The sequence below is a fragment of the Acanthochromis polyacanthus genome, chromosome 8 (genome assembly GCF_021347895.1).
Source record: "Acanthochromis polyacanthus isolate Apoly-LR-REF ecotype Palm Island chromosome 8, KAUST_Apoly_ChrSc, whole genome shotgun sequence".
NCBI lineage: Eukaryota > Metazoa > Chordata > Actinopteri > Pomacentridae > Acanthochromis > Acanthochromis polyacanthus.
The window spans coordinates 34,557,619-34,585,239 of NC_067120.1; the positions used below are offsets into that span (position 1 = coordinate 34,557,619).

The 27,621-nt window shown below is 40.2% G+C and overlaps 1 protein-coding gene across 1 annotated transcript; it reads left to right on the top strand.

The window, feature by feature from the left end:
* The first annotated feature begins 247 nt into the window (after window positions 1-247).
* On the top strand, window positions 248-17,134 carry det1 (DET1 partner of COP1 E3 ubiquitin ligase). Its single transcript, XM_022217653.2, is given in 11 exon segments — window positions 248-507; window positions 2,354-2,696; window positions 3,472-3,738; window positions 3,825-4,037; window positions 5,591-5,814; window positions 10,268-10,397; window positions 11,778-11,968; window positions 14,295-14,486; window positions 16,321-16,370; window positions 16,373-16,435; window positions 16,438-17,134. Coding segments are annotated over 10 exon segments (1,650 nt in total). The 5' UTR covers window positions 248-507; window positions 2,354-2,447; the 3' UTR covers window positions 16,509-17,134.
* The last annotated feature ends 10,487 nt before the right edge of the window (window positions 17,135-27,621 follow it).

Below are 27,621 nucleotides of genomic sequence, written 5' to 3' on the forward strand. Positions count from 1 at the left end.
GAGCCCCCCAAGGCATGGAGCCCCTTGCTGTATTAACTCTAGGCAAGACAAGGCACGTCTGAATGACAGAATGCCGTCACTTTAACGGATTAATGAAGCCACTAATGTCACAGATCTCACATTTGAGGTGCTTATTTGACTTAGTTGTTCGAGGCTGCAGTACCAGGTTTCACCAGACGCTGAGGTGGTGGCGCTGTTTGGAGATGCAGCCTCTTAGCGCTGCTCTTCTTCTGCGCTTCCTGCTCTGCTCACTCACAACAAACATAGCGGCTTCTGGTCCAGAACCACACCAGACAGGCGGATATTTGGAGAAATGTTACCACTTTCCGTTAATTTTAGACTTTATTAAAGAAATAAAGCTGGATATTTACCAGTAATCGGCGACACCAGCTAGAGACTAGCCGCTAAGTGGCTAATTTTAAGTTACCGGTGAGCTTCTCTGCCAAACTTGAACGCTAACACAAACTGCTGAACTTGGAGGAGCCAGAAAGCTTTTTTAAAAGACAAGTGAGTAAAACCTTTTTCTGACAAATAACCAACGATGTTAAAGGCTTTTTATAGTAGATTTGGCCTAGTTATACAGCTGTTCATCTTCAGAGCAGGAGTTTAGACATGATGGTGACCTCTAACGTTTAATGAATCAGTTAAAAATGCTCCAGACACAGCAGTATACACATTTATGTGAACATTATTTGGTTTTGTCTCGTTCTGTCTCTGTAAAACTCCCAAAGAGCCCCGTTGTTTTCTTCTCTCTCTACCTCTTGTTATCTCTTCTGCATATGGCTCAACATAGTTCTTGCAAAATTTATGTAAATGTGGTTTTATAAAAGCATTTAGCAAAGCTGAATTCACAAATTCCTTCTTTAATCAATCTTCAAAATTATTATTGTTATCATTTTTTGTTTCAGACAGATGGATATTTGGAGAAATGTGACTGGTTGCAGTTAATTTCAGACTTTAAAAGCATGGAAGTGGGGGTTTATAAAAGAACTTAGCAAAGCTGAATTGATGGATTTCTACTTTAATTAATCTTGTAAATTATTATTTACTTTTTTAAAATTTCAGACAAGCAGATATTTGGGGAAATGTGACGAATTACAGTTAATTGTAGACTTTAAAAGACAAAGCTTGCTATTGATGACTACAAAGTTATTCAAGCCAGCATTAAAGAAACTCATACTTTTATTTAATTCCAGTAGTATATGACAAACACAGGCTGTATTGTGTTTGTATATTTTTTAAAAGGTTTATTTTAGCACGGCTTTAAATGATAATTCTTTTTGTCAATTAATCTGTCTGTCAATTAATTTTTTAATTAATTTATTAGTTGTTTGGTCTATAGGATAATGATGAAAAAGCCCACGATGACACCCTTAAATGTCTTCTTTCATCCACAAATCAAAAATATTCATTTAACTCGTATAGTATGAGTAAAGAAAACTGGAACATGTTCGGATTTGGAATGAATGAGTCAGAGAATTTGACTTTCAAAAGAAAGTCGAAACCAATTAATTTCACATCAAAACAATTGACAAGTAATTGTTTGATTATTTGCTGCAGCTCTACCAATGACCTCTTAAAATACTACTCAAACCGATTAATCAGTCATAAAATTAGGGATCTGCTGATATGGCTTTGTCAGGACTGAGACTGACTATTGGTACAGAAGAAGGAATATAACTGATATTTGGAACCAATACACATTTGTAGTAAAATCTTGGCATCAAAATGTGGGATAACACAAGCTTCAAGGTCGTTGCGTCAGAACCAAAGTAGCTAATTTTGAAATGAATATATTTTAGCAAGAACCAATAATAAAACCAACCAGTACCAATAATCTGAAAATGTTTGGATCTAATATTCAGTATAACCCTATTCCATTAGTTCTACCTTTTTACAAAGTGTAGCACATACAGTACTTTCACAAAAGTGATTTGCACTACTTTTGTCTCAGGTAAATGTACACATTCTGCAGTCCTCTCTGGTGTTCATGCATCGTTTTGCAACTAGAATATTTCTCTTAATGAGTTAAATGTCAAATTTAACACAAAAGAAGTTAATCAGTAATTGTAAGTTGGTCTCACACAACTAAACTTGTGTGCCAAAGAGAATATCCAACTTTTTAAACTAATATGGAGTGATAACTGCTTATTTGTCCTGTCTCCTGTGTCTTCTTCACCTCCTGCACAGACAAAATACACACTTAGAAATGACTTTTCTTCTTGAGTAGGTCATGTTTGACACAAAATTGAAGGTTAGTCCTTCACATAAATGATTTCAGTAGCAGAACCTGAGCTCCCAAACTTACACAGCTGTTCCATCTTTCCCATCTTACTTTCCCTTTTGAACACAGGTAACTACTGTGTGATGTAGCCGTTTATCTGCACTCGCCGCCTGTCCAACTACCAACTGTGGAGGGTTTCTGAGCCCATTCTCTGACCACAGCCATGGACGACGACACCCCAACCTTAAAGCCGAGGCGCATCCAGAATCAGAACGTGGTGCATCGTCTTGAGATGCGAAGAATCTGCTCTGGTCGACCTGGAGCTCATTGGTACCGAGTACGCTGCTTCCACCAGAACCTTTTCCCGAACTTCACCGTGGTCAACGTGGAGAAGCCGCCCTGCTTTCTGAGGAAGTTCTCACCGGACGGACGCTGCTTCATCGCCTTCTCTTCTGACCAGACCTCTCTGGAGGTAAGAGGAAGAGAAACCCCCATACTGATGCCGACTATTTGGAATCGAGAATGGCCGATATTCGATATTTGGAACCGATATACAGTAACTGTAATGTTTTAACAGCATGTAACAGCAGAGAGCCTGTCACTAATAACTAGACTTCTTCATTAATAAAGGTGATAATAACTGAATATGTAAAATAGAAATAGAATTGACAAAATTATCTCCTCTGTTTACGTGGAATCCACTGAGATTGATCAGTTTGTCTCCTGCTGTTCTTCTATATTTTCTCCAAATTTCACTGTTCTGTCACTTTTATTGCCTGCTAAGGTCTATATCTAAAATTATTAGCATTATTAATTATTGTTTTCCAGACTCTGTCTCAGTTTAATCTGTGCCTGTCTGGTATCTTAGACATTAGCCACTGTGAGAGATGTTAATCTCCTCGTCTGTGGCAAAAATTTGTGTTTCTTGTTCAGCTTTTTCACGCCCCGCTTGAGAGACATTTCTGAGATCACAGAGTGATGACAGATAGAGAGAGGAGGCAGCATCAGACCTGAAGTAGAGCGTTTAATTTGTCAATAATCGGCCAATAAAATACAGATACTAAATTGGAAAAATGCCAAATTTCGTCCATGATAATCAGTCTATTCCTTAAAACTCCATATTGTGTGATTTTTGTTGCCTGTCTGTAAAACAACTGAAACAGATTCAACACGTATAGTTAGTGGATTTAGCCGAGACATAAAGATGAAGGAAACATTCTCCTCTGCTGTCAATGTTTCTCCTACAGATATATGAATATCAAGGCTGCCAGGCGGCTCAGGACCTGCTGAGAGGCCAAGAGGGAGAAACTCTTCTGAACACCAATGACCAGCGCTCCCTCAACATCCGAGGTCGCCTGTTTGAGCGCTTCTTCTCTTTGCTCCATGTCACTAATGTGGCCTCAAACGGAGAACATCTCAACAGGGAGTGCAGCCTCTTCACAGACGACTGCCGTTATGTCATCGTGGGCTCGGCCGTGTACGTCCCCGAGGAGCCGCCGCCGTACTTTTTCGAGGTAACGGCGTCGGCTTTAAAGAGGAAAGAGCAACTGTTCTTGGGTGTCACGCTGCTTCTTTAATCCACCTTTTTACCTCCCACCAGGTGTATCGCAACAATGAATCAGTGACCCCAAACCCTCGGTCTCCTCTAGAAGACTACTCTCTCCACATCATTGACCTCCACACCGGCAGGCTGTGCGACACCAGGTCTTTCAAGTGCGACAAGATCATCCTGTCGCACAACCAGGGCCTTTACCTCTACAGGAACATCCTGGCTGTGCTGTCGGTCCAACAGCAGACCATCCACGTGTTCCAGGTGAGCAGATTACCTGTTTAAAATACTAGTAGACTGATTATCGACCTGGCCAATTACTGTGGCTGATATTTGTGTTTTATTGACCAGTTATTGGTAAATGAAGTGCTCTCTGTCTGTTGTCGCTCTGTGGTCTCAGAAATGTCCCTCAAGCAGCAAAAACTGAACAAGAAACCAAAATATTAGCCTCTCTCACTGTGACTAAAGCTATGCTAACAGCTAGTAGCTGAATTAGAAGGCAGCCACAGATTAACCTGAAAGAGTCTGGAAAACAATAATTAACAAAGCTTTAAGATCTGAAGCTTAGTGGACAATAAAAGTTATAGACCAGTGAAATATAAAGAAAATAGAGAAGAACAGCAGACGTAACTAGAGTCACCCTAGTTAATGAAGAAGTGTAGTTATTAATGTCATATTCTCTGCTATCACATGCTGTTAAAACATGTCATTTAATATATATCATGTCCAAATATTGGTTATTGGTCTGCCTTGATTACCAATAATCGGCATCGGTATCGGCCCTCAACACCCATATTGGTCGAGCCCTAGTTTAAAGTGTAAATCTGCACTAAAAAAACACACATTTTAGTCTTTAAATCTGCCTTGTAGCCTTTTGTTTTCACACTTTATTTTAAAACTCACTCCAGTAATTAAGTGTACATCCCTGCACTAAATTCTTGATATTCACTGAAAGGGCTTAAACCAAGAAATGTTAAATTAGAAGCAGTAAATCCCAAGATTTTCCAGCTTTTCGTGCCCCTCCACTTCCCTTTTAAACCCCATTATCACCAGTGGAACAAAAGCTTTCTGTACATATATGCACAAGAGTCAAAAAGGTGTTTATAAGTCAGTTTTAGGTAAGAAAAAACAAGAAGACAATATTAAAACATTACTTTGAAAGAAAAGCTGGTGTATTGGAATGGAAAGAAATGAAGCAACGTGGTACACTTGATGCCAGCAGATAAACCCATGGCTTCTGAAGGAAGTATTCAACGGTGTACTTAGGTTTACTTGGGTTTTAGCGGATAAATCTGTGTTGTTTGACGAGCATATTGCATTTCTGGTGACATTTTAATCTGATGCATTAATAATTTGGACATTTAATATACAAAAAAAAGTATCAATGCATTGAGTTTTTGTGTTGTTTTTGCAATTTTATGTTTTTTTAAAGTTTTCTGGGGGTTTTGCTGCTGTTACACTATTTACAGAACATTTTAATTTCTTCATTTCACTATATGTTTTAACTATTGTATATTTGTACATTTGACACTTTACGGTCCATTTTTCACTGTCAAACTTTTTTTACTTGTTGTATATTTTTCACTTTTTTCATTTAAATTCTTCCAATGTTTAAATCTATGGGAGGAACAGTAAACTGATACTTGATGCTAAGTGTCAGATTATAAATTTCAAACCCAATAAGGTTCGAAAATTGCCATTATCTTTGCATATGAATAAAATTCAGTGTAGCTGCAACCTGCTAGTTTAATTTTTTCAGGGTTTTTTCGGGTGCTGGGTGACCTGATACCACTTTTTTTCTTCACGTCCATTTAAAGGTGACTCCAGATGGAACGTTTCTGGACGTACGGACCATCGGTCGGTTCTGTTACGAGGACGACCTGTTGACTCTTTCGGCCGTTTATACAGAAGCTCAGGCTGAGAGTCAACCTGGCTTCCCTCGACTGTACACCGACAAAACCATCAACTCCCTCAAACACAGGCTGCTGGTTTACCTCTGGAGGAGGGCCGAGCAGGATGGCAGTGCCACCGCCAAGAGAAGGTAATCAGTTTGGTTACGTCCAAATTTTTGTGTGCTCGAAACCCACAGTGGCTTGTTAATGTATTTACTAAATTTATTCAATGTTTTATGGTGTTGTAGTTCTGGAGATCCCATTTTTACTTGGTCTCTGGGTTTTTCTCGACTCTAAATGGATCTTTGTTGGATGACTCTGCACTGTAGTAAGGTCACTCAATGCACACTAAAGGCAATGAGTCTACATTTTTAGAAGAAATCTGAGTTTTTCTGTTATTTCTGACCATTTAATGGACAAACAGATCTTTTTTGTCAATCTGTTATCCACAAAACTGGTTAAAAAACTGGTTTAATTTGGGGTTTTTTTGTGGTTGTCCTCTTGCGTTGACCAAAGCCTCTTTGGGGCAAACCTAAAATTCCTGTGTAGTTGTCATCCTCTCAAACAAAACAGACCTGAGATTTTATTTCAAGACCACCCAAGACCACAACATGAGGATATCTCTCAATTGTCTCTGCATTGTCTGATTTATTTGTGATTGGATTTGAAACTTCCTGAATCAAATGCAAACAATAACTGCTGGAAAACCTTGGATTTTGACGTTCGTGTTGATGAGACTTAGACACCCAAATAAACGTTGTCCCAGAACAAACACACTCCTCCATGCAAATGGCAATCCTAAATGTCACACCCCACCACATTGCAACATCATCAACCAGTCAGGAACATCTTGAGCAACATGACAATCTTCTAAGGTGTTGATTTCACCTCCAAACTCCAAAGACCCCATTCTGATCAAACCCCACTGCACAACCCAGAATACCCAAAGGATCCACTGCCAACATCCTGGTCCAGACCCCACAGGGCACCCTGAGAGCTCCTATGGTCTAGGAACAATGGTTCAGAGCATTTTTGACCACATAAGGGGGGCCAACACAATATTAGTCAGGTGGTCATGATGTTATGTTTGATTGGTGTATTACCCCCAAATGTCTAAGTCGGGTAGTTTCCCACCATAACAGTTCTGATATTGGCAGATTCCAGACAATCTGCTCTGTGCAAATATGAAAAAAATATCTGTACTTCCAACATTTTATGGCAAAATGTACATAAGAACTTTCGTATTACCTTTAAAGGTTAGCAAAAACCTGATGGGTCGTCTGGATAGCTTAGACTGATCAGAGTTTTTTTTAAAAAGTGTAGCGTGTATGACCAGTTCTATAGGAAGACCAAGGTTACAGTTAGAATGAAGGTAGCGATACCACCATGAAAATAACCCCCAAGGTAATAGTGTTAAAAACTAATTGAGTCTACTTTGCGGAGAAAGGTCATTGCTACTTTTTTGCCTCTGTCACACACACCAGTGTGAACAAATGTACATGCAAGGTCTCCAACCCTGTGATTAGTTTACAGCCGGCTGTAGCCCCTGAGCCACGGGGAACTCCTCCTATTTTACACGTCCAAGATCATGCAGACGAATCCAGAGCAGCACTACAGGATGCAAGAGATGTAATTTCAGGACTGATGGGGATTTTCGAGCCTTCTACAACCTGAGGATAAAGAATGCATTAATTTATTATGAGCCCGTCTGTGATAACTTTATTTGTGTTAATGTGGAACTAATTAAGACCGGATCTTATCTGCTTGTTGACGGCTGCAAAGACCTTTTGAACGACTTCACACACGGCCTTCCTTCACTAATTAATGGTTATCAGAAGCCCTTGAACTTCACGGTGTAGAAAAGTGCAGGTCTTTTGTTTTTTGTTCAGATAATTTTTTTGGCATTTTGGCTAGAGACAGGCAGGAAATGTGGGGAATGAGAGGCAGGGGAATGGCATGAAATAGAGGTCCGTCTGGCTGGGAATCGAACTGAGGACTCACCGCTGACAACATTTTCACCTGAAACCACTCTGCTAAAGTGCAGGTCTCTTACAGTCAACTGTCTTAACAGGTCTGTGGTCGTCTTCTGCCGATATGAAGAGACTCTATAGGTACTGATGTTAAAGAGGTCGAGGAGTTTATGTTGAATAAATATGGCTCTTTGTGCTTAGCTGTTACATGTATTTATCATTTGCATTTGTTTGTAGCATCTTCATCGAGGTTTGTTGCTCCAGCGGTGCAAACAGATTTATAGACAATCTAGGAATAGAAAATTTAAGACGCCTGATTACATAAGTATTCACCATCCTTAAAATGGCTCACCTGATTTTACACAGGTGCAGTTAGTGCTAAAGTCATACAGTTAAACAAAGAGCATCTGAGTGCAATGAATGTGTCTCACTGATTGTTCAGTTTCTGGTGAATCCTGGATAGAACTACACCATGAAGACTAAAGAACACTGCAAGAAACTCTGTGAAAAGGTTTCTGAAAAGCAGTGAATGACAAGAAAATGTCAAAGTCAGTGAATATCTCTTATAGTACAGGTAATTAAGAAATAGATGGAATATGGCCCATGTGGAAATCTGCCTAAAGCAGGACGTCATCAAAAACTGAATTACTGTGAAAGAAAGAATCTAGTGATGGAGGCCACCAAGACACCTGTGACTCCATCTGAAGGAGTTATAAGCTTAAGATATAGGAGAAACTGTGCCTGTTTTTAGTCAGTCAAAGGTTTATTAAGGCATGTAGAAGACTCTGTAGTCAACTGGAAGAAAACTCTTTGGCCTGATGAGAACAAAATTTAGATTTTTGACCATCAGACTAGATGTTGTGTTTGGCACCAAACACTGCACATCCTCGCAATCACACCATCCCCACTGTGAAGCAGGTGGTGGCAGTATCATGATGTGACGCATGGTGGTGGCAGCATCATGATTTTTATGTTTTTAATTGTTTGACATTGCTTTGTAGAAATCAGTTTTCACTCTGACATTAAAGAGTCTTTTTTGTGAAATCTTGTATTTAAAAAAAAAAGCCAAATCAAACTGAACATGACACAACAGAAGGGGGAAAGTTCCAAAGCTCTATGTTCAGCTTCTTGTTCAGCAGATAATTTTCTTGTTCTCTCTCTTTCGCCATAAACTCCACTCAGCTGTAACCTAAAGTGTGTTTTGTTCTCGGCTGTTTTCTCGCTCAGTAAACCAACAGCAGGCGAGAAAAAGGGTAAAAATGACCACTCACAACGAGTGCTGAGTGATGTTCACGCTACTGGATGTAATTATAGGCTGGAATTCCATTAAGAGGACAACAATTACATTTTCTTATCAACCTGTAATATATTGGCCACTGTACTGAGCTTCCCAATCAGTGTTTTTTAAAAAAAATTGTACGAAACCTTTTTGTGTTTATAGAGAGCTGTGCAAAATCTGATATATTTTGAACATGGAAATATTTTGATAATAGATTCATCATTTCAGCGTCTTGTCAAGCAGAAATGGTACCAAATATTCCAATTACAACCTCTCAATGGAGCCCTGCTTTCTTCTGCATATATCCTGTTTAAAATAATGTTTTTACTGGTTTGGATTTTGATTTCACAAAACATAACATTCAAGATGTCAACTTTGACTCATTTTAACATCTCATAGACTTGAGCAGTTAAAAAAATAATTCTTTTATATGTAATCTGCAGATTAAATAATAATGAAAACAGTCATTAGTTTCAGCAAGAATGCAACATCAAAAAAGATCTGAGCTTATCAAACCAAAGTTGCTAGCATTATTTGCCACTGTGATCTTACGTGTTGGTGGTCCTGGTGTATTATGGGTAATGTAGGCACCAGATTTTGACAAAGTAGGAAGTAGAAAAGACTGACTTTTGTTTTGGTTTTCCATTAATGTTCAAACTGTAGATAACTGTTGCTAAATTATAATAAATTAACAAGCAATCTGTCAGTTAACTGGTCTGTTAATTGTCCAATTGTTTCAACATTTGCACATTAAAGGTTATTTAATTTTATGCTACTGCATGAGTGAATAAACTTACCAAACCTAATCACCTTATCACCCACTAAGGTCCACGTCTTAAAGCTTTATTAATTATTGTTTTTCAGACTCTGTTTCAGGTTAATCTGTGGCTGCCTTCTAACTTAGCTGCTAGCCGTTTTTCATTAGTGTAGCCTTAGCCACTGCGAGAGAAGTTAAGTTCCTGGTTCGTGTTTGTTTTTACAGTCTCTTGCTTGAGAGACTTTTCTTTTTTTTTTTTTTTCTTTTTTTACTTTTCTAAAACCACGGACTCTATAACCATGCTTTTTTTATTACTGATTAAATCATCTAGTTGATTGGAAAATGGTGAACAGTTGATGTTTCCCAAAGCCCAAGATAACAAATGTTCTGTCAACAACCCAAAGATATTCAGTTTACTGTCACAGAGGTGGAAGGAAGAGGATTTAGACTTTATTTCATTAAAATCCAAACAGAAGTTGACAGCAGCTAGGCTGATTGATTGATCGCCGCAGCTCTACGAACCACTAAAACCAACATTCATTAGCGATGCATTCGAACCATGCAGCCTGTAAACGGTATGTTTCTGTTCTCGTCAGGTTCTTCCAGTTTTTTGATCAGCTGCGGCGGCTGAGGATGTGGAAGATGCAGCTGCTGGACGAGCATCACCTCTTCATTAAATACACCAGCGAAGACGTGGTGACGCTCAGAGTCACCGACCCCTCGCAGGTACAAACACACCGTGAATTCCTGCCTCTGCTCTCTTTGTTGCTCTTCCCCGGCGTCTCGCTCGCTCTGCCTTTTGTTTGCGTTGTATAACTGGAATGCCTCTTTCAGGTCTCCAAGGACACGCTCGTCCTGCAGATTCTGTTCAGTCCCGCCACTGTTTCATGGCACCGAACAAACGGATCTAATTAACGTTCGGTTTATTTACGAGAAATTTCACTTCCATTCTGATGAACGTTTTTAATTCTGCCATTGACGACTATGTAAATATCAACGTATTCAACCTATAGTATATTGTAAACATACACGGCAGGTTTAAAAGCAGAATTAAAGTACAATGAAGGTTTGTGCTATCCTCACTGACCTTGTTTTTCTTTGCTCTGAAAGACCGTGATCATGATTAACCCTCTAAATCCCAGGCGGTTTCTGAGTGGCTGTTCCTGACATTTTAACTCACTATGGGCTCATTTCTAACTGCAGTACACCTCTATGGAAACAGAACAACTATGGCTACACAGAGAAAACTCAGAAATGTCTTTTCTGCGCTATGACACAGTTGTAATGATGTAAATTGTGTAATAAAGGGGAGTAAAAGTTACATTTCTTTGCTTAATGTTGTTACAAAAACTGCAAAAAATGGACTCAGCCCACAGGCGTGTCCATTACCTGTCAACTCTGACTCATTTTTTAACATCCCAGCTACTGAATTAATTAGTACATGTATAGTCTGCACATTAAATAATAATGAAAACACTTACGAGTTGTAGCCGAAATGCAAAGTCAGAAAACATCTGAGCGTACCAAAGGTGCTAGCTCTTTTATTATGGAGTCACAGGAGTGCCACAATAAAAGATAAATCTGTTAAAAAAAATCAGGAAATAAATGTGTAACTATAAATAGGAACAAATAAAATTATAAATGAATAAATCTGTTAAAAAAATTAGGAAATAAATGTGTAAATACAAATAGGAACAAATTGAAGAATAAATAAAAGAATAAATAAGTAAATAAATAAATCTGTTAAAAAATAGGAAATAAATGTGTAACTATAAAGAGGAATGAATAAAAGGCTTTTGCCTTGGCTTTTTCTTGTGGCAATGACAAAATGTAAAAACAAGAGGAAAAAACGAAGGATATACAGGACATATTAATTTCCTCACTTCGCTGTATCTTTTTATTATAGTATAGTATATTTGCACCCTTTGGGGTGCATTTTGTACTAGTGTATTTTCCTTATTCCTTACTTTACCAGACATTTCTGCTATTTTTCTGTTTGTGTTCTATATTGTGTTCTATTCTGTGTACAGTTTCCAAACCTGCTGACATACCTACGATAACAAAACACCACAATATGTTTAGTCTTCTTTCTCCGAACCTTCACAGCCGTCGTTCTTCGTCGTGTACAACATGGTGTCCACCGAAGTTCTGGCCGTCTTCGAGAACACCTCGGACCAGCTGCTGGAGCTGTTTGAGAACTTCTGCGACCTGTTCAGAAACGCTACGCTGCACAGCCAGGCCGTCCAGTTCCCCTGCTCGGCTTCGTCCAATAACTACGCCCGGCAGGTCCAGAGAAGGTAAAAGTCTGGTTAATGGTGTAATAGAAATATCTAAATTATTTCACAAACGACGTATTATAGTCTGAATGTAGTTGTGTAGAAAAAGTAAATTAGGGATCGACCGATTATGGTTTGTTTTCTTGTGTTTTTTCAAAGGCTAGTAGCGCTGCCTTTTTTTGTTAACTGAGAAAGGCCGAAAATCAGTATTTTAGATCTGATAATGTAATGTTTTAACAGCATGTGACAATGAGCTAAATTACATATTTGTAGCTGAGAGCAGCAACAAGGCGTTTGTGACTAAAAACACACATTTTGACAGAAAATCTAATGTGAAGCTTTCATTTTTGAATAAAATCAAGCTTTTTTTTTTTCAAATATCATCATGAAATGTCCATAAATGCCAAATAATTGAGCCAAAAATGATTCATAGTGATGAAAATGTTTATTTATAGTCAATTTTTATTCAACCAATGTGCTTTTTCTGGTTGGAAATGAAATAACTAAGGGATAAATGTGTTAAGATGTAGGAAGCCCCATAATGATGACACTTATTGGTAATCAAAAAAGCCTGATAGCTGATATTTGGAGCCGATATACATTAAATATAATGTTTTAACAGCATGTGATAGCAATGAACAAGCATGAGTTTTTTTTTACCAGTGAATGAGGTAAATTACATGACATTAAAAACACACACTTTGGCACCAAATGTAATTTTAGGGCTTCATTTTGTAACAATATCAAGCTTATTTTTGAGTTATCAGGAGCAAATATTATCACAAAAATGTCCAAATGTGCCTAATGGTGAGCCTAAAATGATTCACAGCAATGAAAATCTTGATTTACTGTTAATTTAAATTCAGATGTGCTTTTTCTGGCTGGAAATTAGATAAATAAGCGACAAACGTGCAAAGATGTAAGATATCCTGATGCTGGTTATTAGTAATGAAAGATATAATAATCGATATTTGGAGCTGATAAAATTAAATGTAATGTTTTAATAGTGTGTAGCAGAGAATCTGTCATTCATAACTAGGTTTATTCATTAATACGGGTGACTATGACTGAATATGTGAAATAGAAATATGAGTAAATAAATTATCTTCTCTGTTAATCTGGGATCCACTGAGATTAACCAGTTTTTCTCCTTTAGTTGCGTCTGCTTTTCTTCTCTATTTTCTTAATATTTTATTACTTGTGTTGCCCACTAAGGCCCACATCTTAAATCATTATTAATTATTGTTTTTCAGACTCTTTTTCAGGTTAATCTGTGGCTGCCTTCTAGCTTAGCCGCTAGCTTAGCATTAGCCACTGTGATAGATGCTAATTTCCTGGTTTGTTGTCCAGTTTTTGATGCTTAGAGACATTTCTGAGACCTCAGACAGACAGACGGAGGGAGGAAGTCTCGAGTACCACAATTAATTTAAAAAAAAATTAATGCAAAAAAAAAATACAGAAACAGACAATCAGAAGAACACCAGATGTCGGCTGCGATAATCGTCCGGGTCAATAATCAGTCTGTCTGTGGTCTAAATGAAAGAGAAAAGCTGCACCTGATGTCACGCTGCTAAAATGTCAGGGAGGATTCGAAGACGGTGGTCAGGAAGTGAAGCAGATCGCCTGGAGGAGGAGGAGGAGGGAGTTTTAGGACTTAATCTGGGTGTAGAAGAAAGACATTAAGACAGTCAGCGTGGCTGGAGGAGCTGTGATTGAATTTGGCGGTTGGACTCGCCGGTGTAGGTGACAAAACCGTCTGTGGAGGGTGACGCAGGGCGGGGAGGAGGGAGGAGAAGATAAAGGATAGTTTGAGTGAGGAAAAGAGCTCAGAATTGGATTTTAGAGTGGTGAAAATTGATGTCGGAAAGAAGTGGAGGAGAAATTGAAAGCTGGCGAGCACATTCAGCAAACCAGATTTGTACCACTTACAACCGGCTGGAAGTGAAGCCCGGTTCAGAGGGTTTCAACCTGCCACGAGTCAGGTGGAGGGAAACGGGCGGGCCGGCAAAACAGCGGATATTGTAGCACAAAACAAAGTGAGAGCACATCTGAAAAATATGGAAGTGGAGCTTAGAAGAGTGGGAAAGGGAACCCGAGACCTCTGAGTGCTGGAAATGTGCAGTGAGAGCTGGAAGGCTGTAATTTAACCATCTCACAAAGGTTTCTTTGAATAAACACAAATGTATTTTACAACTATTTTTAGCTTTCCATTGAATCGAGTGGAGCTATTGAGCTCTTCTAAGGAAAAAAACAGCAGAAATGAGCACTCCAGGATCATGGAGGAAGTTTGTGCAGATTCCCTGTTAATGAAGACTGCTGCTAACGTTGTGCTGATCTGACCTGTCAGATTTAAGGACACCATTGTCAACGCTAAATACGGCGGCCATACGGAGGCGGTGCGTCGGCTGCTGGGCCAGCTGCCCATCAGCGCTCAGTCCTACAGCAGCAGTCCTTACCTCGACCTGTCGCTCTTCAGCTACGACGACAAGTGGGTGTCTGTGATGGAGAGGCCAAAGACCTGTGGAGACCATCCCATCAGGTAGGCTGGGACGAATGTTAATGAATGTTAGTCAGCATCACAGTATCAGCTAATGTCCCTGTTCAGTCATACACTACGGTTCTAAAGGTCGAGGTCACTTAGAAATGTCCATATTTTTGAATGAATGACAATTCATTTCAATTAAATGATTCACAAATGCAGTCCAAATGTATAATAAGAATATGAAGACTATCAGGACAAAAAAATCCCCAAAATATATCAGTAAAATAAAAAAATAAACCAAAATATACATGAGTACTATTTCTAAAAATATCAGTATTGCACATGTCAGTGGTGTAGCGTGAGTATTTCATGACTAGAACTAGAAATAATGAGAGGTATTTATATTACACAGATGTACACCACCGTTGTAAAGTTTGGGGTCACTTAGAAATGTCCTTATTTGAAAGGCAGGCATTTTTTATTCAGTGAAGATAACATTAAATGAATCAGAAATACAGTCCGGACCTTGTTAATGTGAATGACTATTCTAGCTGGAAACGGCTGATTTTTAATGGAATATCTCCATAGAAGTACAGAGGAACATTTCCAGCAACCATCACTCCTGTGTTCTAATGCTACATTGTGTTAGCTAATGGTGTTCAAAGGCTAATTGATGATTAGAAAACCCTTGTGCAGTTATGCTAGCACATGAATAACGGTGTGAGTTTTCATAGAAAAATAATAGAATAATAGAAAATAATTTGTGTGGAGTTTTTGTCTCCCCCTTCTGGCAACAAGAAAAGTTTCTTAGACTTTTTTTCCCGTCAGACTCCAGTTTACTACAGATATTTATAATTAATCATGAATTGATTTACTGCCGTTAATAGGAGAGAAGATGAAGGACGCGCATGTGGAAAATGTAATTTAGTTCAGGGTGTAGTACCTGCTTGCTAGCCTAAGGGGGCGTTCACTCAAATTACTCACAGTTCCTTGTTTGCAAGCAGAGAGCATTGTGGGTGTTTAGCTATTAAAGGGGCACCATGAGGAAGTCTCTGTGCCGCTTAATGCCCACTGACCACTTCAACAGAGGTGAGTTGAAGTGCGCTATGACATGTAATTGGCTACGTAGATAGACCGGGTACAAAACTGTTTATTTAGGATACAGAGTGTATTTAATGTTGTTAAATAATTGATTATTGATTGATAAGGTTGACATTTATATACATTTTTCAGTCAGTCTCTCCCTTCCTGATGTGAGAAACAATTAATATCGTCGTTGCCATGTTCCAGTGATGAAACGATCTGTAGTTGGTCATTTTAAAAAACAAAGTAAGGAAGAGGAGAGTCTGACTCGGGTAGGCCTGTGGAGAGAAGTGTAAATGAACGTAATCGACTGCAGTATTGATGTGTCAAATGTGCTACATTCAGAAAGAAATTCAGCACACAGGAAACAGCCACTGTAAATACATTGATTCTGTTTCAGTTTAGGCAAAGCTGACACTAGAATGCTTTATTGGACTGTTTTCCAGCTAACAACCACCAGACTAGTGTACACGTTCACCTTCACCTGCATGTGAGGCGTTTAGGGAACAACGGTAAACTGTAGTGTCTATTGATAAGCAGACGTTCATGAAGTGAGGAGTTAAATCTGTGCAAAGTTTATAGGAGTGATTTCAGACGACCTCGAGGAAAGTAAGCTTTTTAGATTTGAATATTTAGCTTTTAAATATTGAGTCTGGAGTCACGGACGGTGCCCCCAGACCAGCCGTTCTGAGCCGAGAAAAACCTTGAGACAGGAGGAAGAAACAGCGACACGGGGATCTTAGTTTAGTGTGGGAAGAGCCTGGACTAGAATGTAATGCAGCTGCTCGGTCTCTTTTTCATCCTCCAGATTTTACGCTCGAGACTCCGGCCTGCTGAAGTTTAAGATCCAGGCGGGTCTACTGGTCGGCCGGTCAATCACACCGTGCGCCGCTTGGTCGCCTTCACCTTCCACCCCTTCGAACCGTTGCCATCTCAGTGCAGCGGACCAACGCCGAGTACGTGGTCAACTTCCACATGAGACACGTCTGTGCGTGAGGAGCTCGTTTATAAGTGGACTCACACCTGGACACTGACTGCAGCCCATCGGGCTTCTGTTAGCGGCGACACAACAACAAACGTGTCCTCCGTCGGGAGGCACTACACACTTTGTTCGCTCAGTCGCCCTCTACTCCTCCAGAGAAATCAGCGGTCCTCTCCCTGCATTCTTCTCCTGATGGAAACCAATGTTCCTCTCCTCTTCGCCCCTCCATCACACAGTGGTCACTCCACCTCTACCCCTCCTCCTGCTCAGTGAGAAGGCAGCAATTCTGCCTTTTTTCCTTTAGCCTCCCTCGTTCCCCCTTTCTCGGCAGAACAAAGAGGGGACCTGTGGGGAGGAGAGGCTGGAATAAGTGTAAATGGAGATGTGGAGAGAGTGATTGATGTGCAGCGGAGGTGGGAGCTGTCGGTAGCCGGACCTCAAAGGTGTTTTCTTTTTCCTGCCGTGCACATTCAGATCAGAATTGCTTGTCCCGCCGGTCCGCCGCCAGCTGTCCGGCTCTTTACCCTCGTGTGGATGGGGAACGAGGACATTTTATTTTATATTGTTTTTACACTTCTTGTTTTTAAATTAACATTAATGTTTGTATATATTTTCTGCCAATAAAATCATCTAAATTTTGCTCCCTGTGGCTTTTTTTTTTTACACGTAGGAGAGTTTCAGCGCTGAGAAACTCAAACAGAACTTATATTAAGATCGGTTGGTTTATTTAATCATATATGCAGCAGAATATATTTACTCATAGACTGCATTTGTGTGTGTGTGAGCAGAAGAAATAGAAAAACAAATACTGTGTCCACATGCAACAGAGTCTGTGTTTTCCCTGCACCTTATCTATTTCTTATTCAACTAAAGCTACGTCTGAACTGCATTCATCACATTTAATGTAAACGCTGGTCCCTGCAGTCTGCATCAGATCACAGTGTTTGCCGTTCCATCTGCTCTCCACGCTACGATGCCGGACATCTGTTTTAGCTCGAATGTGTTGTTAAAAACAAAGATACCAACAAATCTACAAATATGCAAATGGCCTAACGCCGCCCTCCCCCTCCTGACTCCTGCCGTCGAATATGTATAGTGAACACATGAAGGCAAGAGACGAGCAGCTGCAGAGAGGTCAGGGCGGAGGGGAAAGCAGCTGCTGAGGGATTAAGTGTTCTGGTAGCCTCTGGTTACACACCACACTGGACATGGGAGGTTTGTGTGTGCATGCAAGCAGACCAGCAGGGGTTTAAGGTGGAGGGAAGCATTAAAAAGATGATGGAGGGACGGCGGGATAGCAGAGGAGTGATAGAACGGAGGTCGGTGTGAGTGCAGCTTTATGCGGCTGCTTAGCACGGTCAATGCTATCTCGCAGATCAAGGCTTAAGGAGGCCATGTTATGTCATTGTCATTATATTGTGTTTGTGTAAGGCGGTGTGTGACAACAAGCTGTGATAATCAACTAATTACAGGAAGCGCACGCAGCGGGCGCTGACAGGCCTACATATAGGAGGACACATTGCTTGTTGTCCTCGCAAACAGATTGCTTCTAGAAATCAAGAGTTTGTGATTCTTCTGCGACGCTTCCACAGCTTTCTGCATGAAATTCACACCCTAACTCGATGTATACCTAAAACTGAGCAACCGGCAGCTGTTCACTTCCCCCTCGCACGTGTTTTAAAGCCGACACGACTCGGTGGAGTGAAAGTTGCTGCTGCTGGAGTGTCTGTTGCGAGCTCAGAAAATAGATTACTCCATGAACCCGATGCCTCCCGAGTACAATGACAAACATGTTGTATCTGTCTCATTCCTAAGAATCAGGTAAACTCAGAGCCTTCTCCCTGACCTTGGTTGCTACGGAAACATAACCGCTCTCTGCTTGGTAACCTAGTCTTTTTCTAATTGCTGTTGTCTTGGCAACAGCGCAACCAATGTAATCCAGAAAAGGCCACGATTCCTAAGTGTTTCCTGTTGCAGCGTTCCTCTTCAGAGACCGATCACACGTTGCAGCGTTTGGACAGCAGGAAACCCTGAAAATCCACAAACCGTGTGATGCTGTGGCTCTGCAACTACAGCAAGAGTGACACTGAACTGCAGCACATACGCGTCTGCAAATGTAAATATTTGAACCACTAAATTTAATTTGCAGGGGTCTCCAATACATTGACACCAAAATCCTAATGTTCTTTGTTCAGGAGGTGTTATTTGGTCTCAACAAAATAATTTGAGTCCCAGAGAACATTGCAGCAATTTACATTCAACCCTAACCTAAACCATAATTATTTGACACAATGTTCAGCGTTTCAACTCTGTACACCACCACAGTGGATTTGAAATGAAACAATCAGGATGTGCTTTAAGTGAAGACTTTTAGCTTTATTTTGTAGGTATAAACATCCAAATCAGGTGAAGGAATTGCAACGCATTTTAGATGTGCCTTCCATCTTTTTAAGGGACCAAAGGTAGTAGTCTAGAGTTCTTTTCAAGTGTGGTATTTGGAATTTGGTGAGGTCTACTCTCAATATGAAGATGAAAGACCATCACTATCAGTGAAGCAAGTCATCATTAGGCTAAACAAACCCATCACAGAGATAGCAAAACATTAGGTGTGGCCAAATCAACTATTTGGCTCATTCTTGAGAAGAAAGAAAATACTGGTGAACTCAGCAACACCGAAAGACCAAGAAAAACCACGAAAAACAAGTATGGTGGATGACAGAAGAACCCTTTTCCTGGTCAAGAAAAAACAAATCAAAAACGCTCTTCAGGAGGTAAAAGTCAACAATTAAGAGAAGATTTCACCAGAGTGAATACAGACGGTTCACCACAAGGTACAAACCATCTGTGAGCCTCGAAAACAGGAAGGGCAGATTAGATTATACCATAAAAGATAAATAAAACGTTCTGAAACAATATCCTATGGACAGATGAGACAAAGATTGACTTGTACCAAAATAATGGGGGCAGAAGAGTGGAGAAGAGAAGGAACTGCTCCAGATCCAAAGATACCACCTCATCATTGAAGCATGGTGGTGGTAGTATCATTGAAACCTTATCACTGAAGCATGGTGGTGGTAGTATCATTGAAACCTTATCAATGAAGCATGGTTGTGGTAGTATCATTGAAACCTTATCAATGAAGCATGGTGATGGTAGTATCATTGAAACCTTATCCAAGAAGCATGATGGTGGTAGTATCATTAAAACCTTATCAATGAAGCATGGTGATGGTAGTATCATTGAAACCTTATCAATGAAGCATGGTGGTGGTAGTATCATTGAAACCTTATCCAAGAAGCATGGTGGTGGTAGTATCATTGAAACCTTATCAATGAAGCATGGTGATGGTAGTATCATTGAAACCTTATCAATGAAGCATGGTGGTGGTAGTATCATTGAAACCTTATCCAAGAAGCATGGTGGTGGTAGTATCATTGAAACCTTATCAATGAAGCATGGTGGTGGTAGTATCATTGAAACCTTATCAATGAAGCATGGTGGTGGTAGTATCATTGAAACCTTATCAATGAAGCATGGTGGTGGTAATATCATTGAAACCTTATCAATGAAGCATGGTGATGGTAGTATCATTGAAACCTTATCATTGAAGCATGGTGGTGGTAGTATCATTGGAACCTTATCAATGAAGCATGGTGATGGTAGTATCATTGAAACCTTATAATTGAAGCATGGTGGTGGTAGTATCATTGAAACCTTATCAATGAAGCATGGTTGTGGTAGTATCATTGAAACCTTATCATTGAAGCATGGTGGTGGTAGTATCATTGAAACCTTATCATTGAAGCATGGTTGTGGTAGTATCATTGAAACCTTATCATTGAAGCATGGTGGTGGTAGTATCATTGGAACCTTATCAATGAAGCATGGTGATGGTAGTATCATTGAAACCTTATAATTGAAGCATGGTGGTGGTAGTATCATTGAAACCTTATCAATGAAGCATGGTTGTGGTAGTATCATTGAAACCTTATCATTGAAGCATGGTGGTGGTAGTATCATTGAAACCTTATCATTGAAGCATGGTTGTGGTAGTATCATTGAAACCTTATCATTGAAGCATGGTGGTGGTAGTATCACTGAAACCTTATCAATGAAGCATGGTGGTGGTAGTATCATTGAAACCTTATCACTGAAGCATGGTGGTGGTAGTATCACTGAAACCTTATCACTGAAGCATGGTGGTGGTAATATCATTGGAACCTTATCATTGAAGCATGGTGGTGGTAGTATCATTGAAACCTTATCATTGAAGCATGGTGGTGATAGTATCACTGAAACCTTATCATTGAAGCATGGTGGTGGTAGTATCACTGAAACCTTATCACTGAAGCATGGTGGTGGTAATATCATTGGAACCTTATCATTGAAGCATGGTGGTGGTAGTATCATTGAAACCTTATCATTGAAGCATGGTGGTGGTAGTATCACTGAAACCTTATCACTGAAGCATGGTGGTGGTAATATCATTGAAACCTTATCAATGAAGCATGGTTGTGGTAGTATCATTGAAACCTTATCAATGAAGCATGGTGGTGGTAGTATCACTGAAACCTTATCAATGAATCGTGGTGGTGGTAGTATCATTGAAACCTTATCATTGAAGCATGGTGGTGGTAGTATCATTGAAAGCTTATCATTGAAGCATGGTGGTGGTAGTATCATGGTGTGGACATGTATGGCTGCCAGTGGAACTGGTTATCTTATATTTATTGATGATGTGACTGCTGATAAGAGCAGTGAGATGAATTCTGAAGTATTTCTGGAAATGTTATCTGCTCTTATTCAGCCAAATGCTTCAGAACTCATTGGATGGGGCTTCATGGTTCAGATGGACAATGACTTGAAGCATACTGTGAAAGCAACCAAAGAGTTTTTTAAGATGAGGTGGAATGTTCCGCAATGGCCAAATCAGTCACCTCACCTGAATCCCTCTGAGCTGCGTTTCACTTGCTGAAGACAAAACTGAAGGGAAAATGCCCAAAGAACAAACAGGAAGTGAAGACAGCAGCAGTAGAGCCTAGAAGAGCATCATTAGGGACCAAACCCAACATCTGTGGGTTTGAGGATTTGTAACCAATTATTAAAAGTGACAGTTTGATTTACGATTTTGTTAGTTTGTCCGATTACTTTTGGTCACCTAAAAAGATTATACATGTGTGGATGTTTTCCTGATTTGGATGTAAAAACCCTCAAATTAAAGCTGAAAGTCTGCACTTAAAATATGTCTTGATTGTTTCATTTCAAATCCATTGTAGTGGTGTACAGAGCCAAAATGTTGAAAATCATTTCAATGTCCAAATGTTTATGGGCCTCACTGTAATACTGCTCATTTAACCCTAAAACAAAAGTCTTTTGAAGGTTTCAGGACTGTCCAAACTCTTCTCATGTTGCAGAAATATCAGTAGGATTTGAAGTAAAAATCATCCACACAAACATGGTCGACATGTGGAAGGCACCTGGCTGTAATGGGATTAATGTGGGTCTAAAATATCATGAAATAAGACAGACTAATGTGCAGGGATTCCCATGCCAAGAGAGAAAGATTGTCAGCTGCCAAGGCTAATTTGAAGAAATTGATATTTGCTGATCAAACACTGCTTTAAAACCACTGACAGGTGAAGTGAATAACATTGATTATCTCGTTACAGTGGCACCTGTCAAGTAGCGGGTTATATCAGGCAGCAAGTGAACAGTCAGTTCTTGAAGTTGATGTGTTGGAAAGTAGGAAAAATGGTTATGATGTGAGTGACTCTGACAAATGTGATGGTTGGACGACTTGGTCAAAACATCTCCCAACCTCCAAACCTTGTGGAGTGTTCCTCCAAGGACAATTGGTAGAACCGATCCCATAAATTGGTGAAACCTGAATGCTAGCTTTGATAGAAAGTAGTTAGAACATACAGAACATCACAGTTTTATTGTGTATGAAGTGTCAGAACTGGAAAATGGAGCAATGGAAGGTGAACTGGTCTAATGAATCATGCTTATTTTACAAGGGGACAGTCAGGTGTTTGGTTTACCTCGAGAAGAGATGGCAGCAGGATGGGAAACAGGCAGTGATGTTCTGGACAACGTTCTGCCAGGCAACCCTCAGTCCTGCATTCATGTGGATTCTACTTTGACATCTTGCAGACCACATATAGCCTCTCATGGCAGCAGCATTCCCTAATGGCCTCTGATGAGGAATGATTTGAGTTCAAGATCTTGACTCAGCCTCCACATCTCACCACATTCACCACATCTCATTCCGATCAAGCATCTGTTGGACGGAGGCTTCACCTTGCGACTTCTAGGAATTGAAGGATCTGATGCTGACGTCACAGTGTCTGATAACAAGTTGGAGCTGTTTTAGTGGCACAAGAAGAAGCTACACAATACTGAACGGGTGGTTTCAATGTTGTCACTGACTGGTGTATGTATACACATATTTAATCAGATATGACTGATGGTAACTATGGGGGTATTATTGTAGCAAAACTATTTGTCAATGCGAACCGAGAGTTGTCTGTCTGTATTTTAATCCATGTGTCCGAAGTGAGATTTGTCAATGTGTAAAACAATTTGTCTATGTGAACTGAGATTTGTCAATGCGAACCGGAGTCTTCAAAAGTCGTCTGAAAATTTGTCCGTCTGTAAATAGGTTTTCAAATGTATAAAAAATATGCCAATCTGTATTAAAATTTGTACATGTAATAAGAGTTGTCCATGTGTAAAAGGAGTTGTCAATGCGTACAAAGACATTCATAGTTGAAAAATTTACGTATCCCGCTACACATCAGCAGAAAATACAGACAAATCACCAGTTACAAGTCCTTCGGTTTCACAATTGCCTGTTTTATTTTCACGTGACTTTTGCTACACTTCTGCCGTGAGTGAGATTCGTATCTGAAAAACGTCTGGGTTTTAGCTCCCTGACCTCAGGCTCACTGGCTCGTCCTGAGAAAAGCAGCAGCAACATTTCATTACCAGACCTGTATTCAGAACCTCCCACGTTGTTACACAATGACCCATTAATCATATTACGGAACTATATGATAATCTTTGAAATACAACATTTATTGAGTACAACATTTATTTTAAGTTAACTGTGTTCATGAATGTAGAAAATAATTACTGACAACTAATGCTGCTTGGGTGCTTTATGTGGGATAAAGGAAGCAGGATGCTGCTGTGGATCTGCTGCAGTATCTGGAGACGTCAGAGGAACGGTTCTTGGAACAGATCTGAAGACACCGAGACCTGACCGCTGCCATGTTCCAGAACATCCAGAGGACGGATGAAAATTCAAACACCTTGGATGGACTGATGGGATGCATGGTGTCGGTGCTGGAGCGACTGTCTCAGAAATAAACTGCATTGTCCACTATTTCTGCCTTTTTTTAGAAAAAATAATCATTTTTTGTAAATTCTTTTCCTTCTTAGCTATTTAAGTACACTTGTATTTTACTCTTGCACTTTTGGTGAATAAAAATATATTTGTGATGAAAGATGCGTGTTTTGTCTATAATCTACAGAGATTTTATTCAGTGTTAAGTGCACACTTTTGTTACACACATTTTGACAGATAATCAGTTGTGCTTTTCAAGCAGATTTCAATCTGAAACATATCAACAACATATGTTGTTTCTTACAACATATATCACACCAAGCTAGATAAACTGCACTACTGCAGCAGATATATTATCGAAGTGTGCTTACATCACATGTCTATATACACTACTCACAAAAGTTACTCAACTTTCAAGTGACATTTATGGAAAATGTAAAAGTTAATGCTATGGTGATATTAAATCATGAAAGTAGGGCATTTAAGTAGAGACATGCAATAGTGATTACCTCATCTCAAACAATTTATTGAAACAAAAGCTAACAGTGAAGGGTATATCACAATAAAAATGTCTCATGACAGTTTGGACAGAACAGCAGCCTTCAGCTGAAATCCGGTACAGTTGTGTCCCACCAGTAGCGTGATCATGGATGTGACCAGACAACAGCTGACCTCTGTCTCGTAATTAAGACCATCTATAAAGGTAAATATAGATACTATCATCAACTTATTGCTTTTGTTTAACCGCTATGTAATGGATGCAAACATATTTGAGGCTAAGTAGCTAAGCTAACGCTAGCACATTCACTGTTAAGAATCAAAAAATCTCTGACATTTACCTGTCTTCTCAAACGTCATCGCCGTTACCCGTGACTACAATAAAGATAAGTAGCTACTAACAGCCAGATTATTTGTTTCTGGATGGCATTGTAGGCTGGAAAACTCAGGAACAGCACTTCCATGTTTACGGTGCGCCACCATCGCGGAACGGCTACGCATGCAGTGATATGCTGACGTTTCACAGTGATGCAATGACGCTGCTGCACCTCGGCTCATAGCCGATGGAAAGCAAAAGGCATTTTCGGCGGCACGAGATTTGAACCAGAACCGCACCAGCCCTTACCTTGCACCAAGGTTCTCATCCGGTTCCCTTCCACCAAGGAGCCATTTGCCAAAATCAAAAAAGTTCATTTTATGTTACGGTGTCGGGTTGGCTCAGGCACAGGAAATGACAGACAGTCTTTGAATGCAACACAAATTGTTTAGTTACAGGGGTTCCAAAAAAACTACAAACCAAGATGGCAGCTACAACAGGAAACTGAACTGCAGACAATAGGCTCCAAACACTCACAGCGACTACTAGTGGCTGGAAACTACAACAACTACAAAATAACACCAATAAATTCCTACTCACGGTAGGTGACACTTAGGTGCTATAAACAAACCAATTTACCTAGGTTTGAGGGAATACTACGAATAAAGAATACTCTGAACGATGCTCTGTACGGGAGCGGAAACTACAGCCAACTAACTAATACACAAATTCTCTGAGTGATGCTTTATTGTAGTCAGAGAAGCCAGAGTGAAGGGCCAGGTGGTGGAGGGTAACAGAGACGACAGGTGAATGGAGGAGACGCCCAAGGGTTTGTGACGGCTAGTGATGTTATGAGATATGCTGAGGCTTCGAAGCGTGTGTCGAGTAATGGAGGGGGCGTTTCCACGAAGCGCGTATCAAGGCTTGCTTCATTTAGGGGAGAAGCCAAAGATGATGACGTCCGAAGCCTCGCTGCCTGCCTGAAACATGTGACTGCTTCGGAAAGTGGTTCAGATTTTGCCGCGAGGTCTGACAGCAGAATAAACTCCTCAGGCTCCGTTCAAAATGTGAGTTTTTGATAGAGAGTTGTGGTCAGTCAAGAGTTTGGATAGAGTTTTGGTAGTCTGGATGCTAGAGTTTGGATCGTGTTTATATAGTTTGGATTTAGCTTGGAGCGTTTAGAGGGACAGGGATAGTTTGGAGATTTAGGAGAGTGAGGAGAGAAAGATGGGTGTATAGGATGGAGCCAACCAGGAAGTGGAAAATTTCCCCTGTGTGGGAACATTTTGATTTTTTAACTCCTAATAAGAGAAGCTAAATCTAACATCATTACAGACACATTAGGTTTGCTTATCAAGAACTGTATTTTTCACTGTTTCTTATTTTATTCAAAGGTGAGGTGTTTATTGTGTGTCAAAAAAGGAGTCATTTAAAACCATAAACTGTTGAAAACCTGTTACTTCTGAATAAAATCTCCCCTTTCCTGTACATCCTTGTCTAAGTTACACAAACATTTCAGTACAATCTTCCTAGTTCCACAAGCACTTTCACTATCCTCTGCCTGCATAAGGCCATGCCATTTTCCCAAGGTGACAGAAAGACATTATTACACAACCTGCTACATTATATGATACTACCATTTTGAGGAAAATTTACACACAGAATACATGAAAATATGTTTTATTATACACATATGTGATCATTTATCTATACAAATTATTTGATCATACATTTTTTGTTTTTCATAGTCATTCCCAACAGCCATAATGAACAATGATTCAACGCATCAGGCATGTGGTTCAGATACAGCTGCCTGTGATTATACACTTGACCAGTAGGTGGTTTCGTGTGCTCATGAAGCTTCAATAAATGAACCCTTTCTTGAACCAATTGGCTCAAGTGGTTCAATGCCTCATGAGGCTTCATCTCACCATCACTAGTGACGGCCTGGAGAGATTTCCCTTCTCCCTGAAGCAGAGACCAGAATCCAGTGTTGATGGCAGGGTAGAGGACTCCACCAGGAGCAGGTGGAACCAAAACTAGAAGAGATGAGAACAGCGGAGATTAGTACAGAATGTTGGTTTAGACACACTGACTAAATGACTACTCGGCTCCTACACAATGCGTCACGATCTGGCGCTGGAGAGTTGTGAGGCGTCTGGTTATATTGAGGCAGGGTGTGCTTGATTAGATGATCTCCACCTGCTCCTAGTTCCAGCTGAGGACTGCTAATGAGGCACACCTATTGTTGCTGCTACACTGCTGAGCCACCCTGAGAGAGAGAGAGGCACTATCTATTTCTCATTAATGTACACTCAGCACCCCATCTTGACAGAAAAAAACAGAAATGTAGAAATTTTTGCAAATTTATTCAAAAAGAAAAACTGAAATATCCCATGGTCATAAGTATTCAGACCCTGTGCTCAGTATTGAGTAGAAGCACCCTTTTCAGCTAGTACAGCCATGAGTCTTCTTGGGAATGATGCAACAAGTTTTTCACACCTGGATTTGGGGATCCTCTGCCATTCTTCCTTGCCGATCCTCTCCAGTTCTGTCAGGTTGGATGGTGAACGTTGGTGGACAGACATTTTGAGGTCTCTCCAGAGATGCTCAATTGGGTTTAGGTCAGGGCTCTGGCTGGGCCAGTCAAGAACGGTCACAGAGTTGTTCTGAAGCCACTCCTTTGTTATTTTAGCTGTGTGCTTAGGGTCATTGTCCTGTTGAAAGGTGAACCTTCGGCCCAGTCTGAGGTCCTGAGCACTCTGGAAGAGGTTTTCCTCCAGGATATCTCTGTACTTGGCCGCATTCATCCTTCCTTCAATTGCAACCAGTCGTCCTGTCCCTGCAGCTGAAAAACACCCCCACAACATGATGCTATAACATTGTGCATTTTCAGGTTGGAAGCATGAAACTTTCCACACTTTTAAAGTAACCCCAGGTGAACATTTCTGGATGGGGAGGCAAG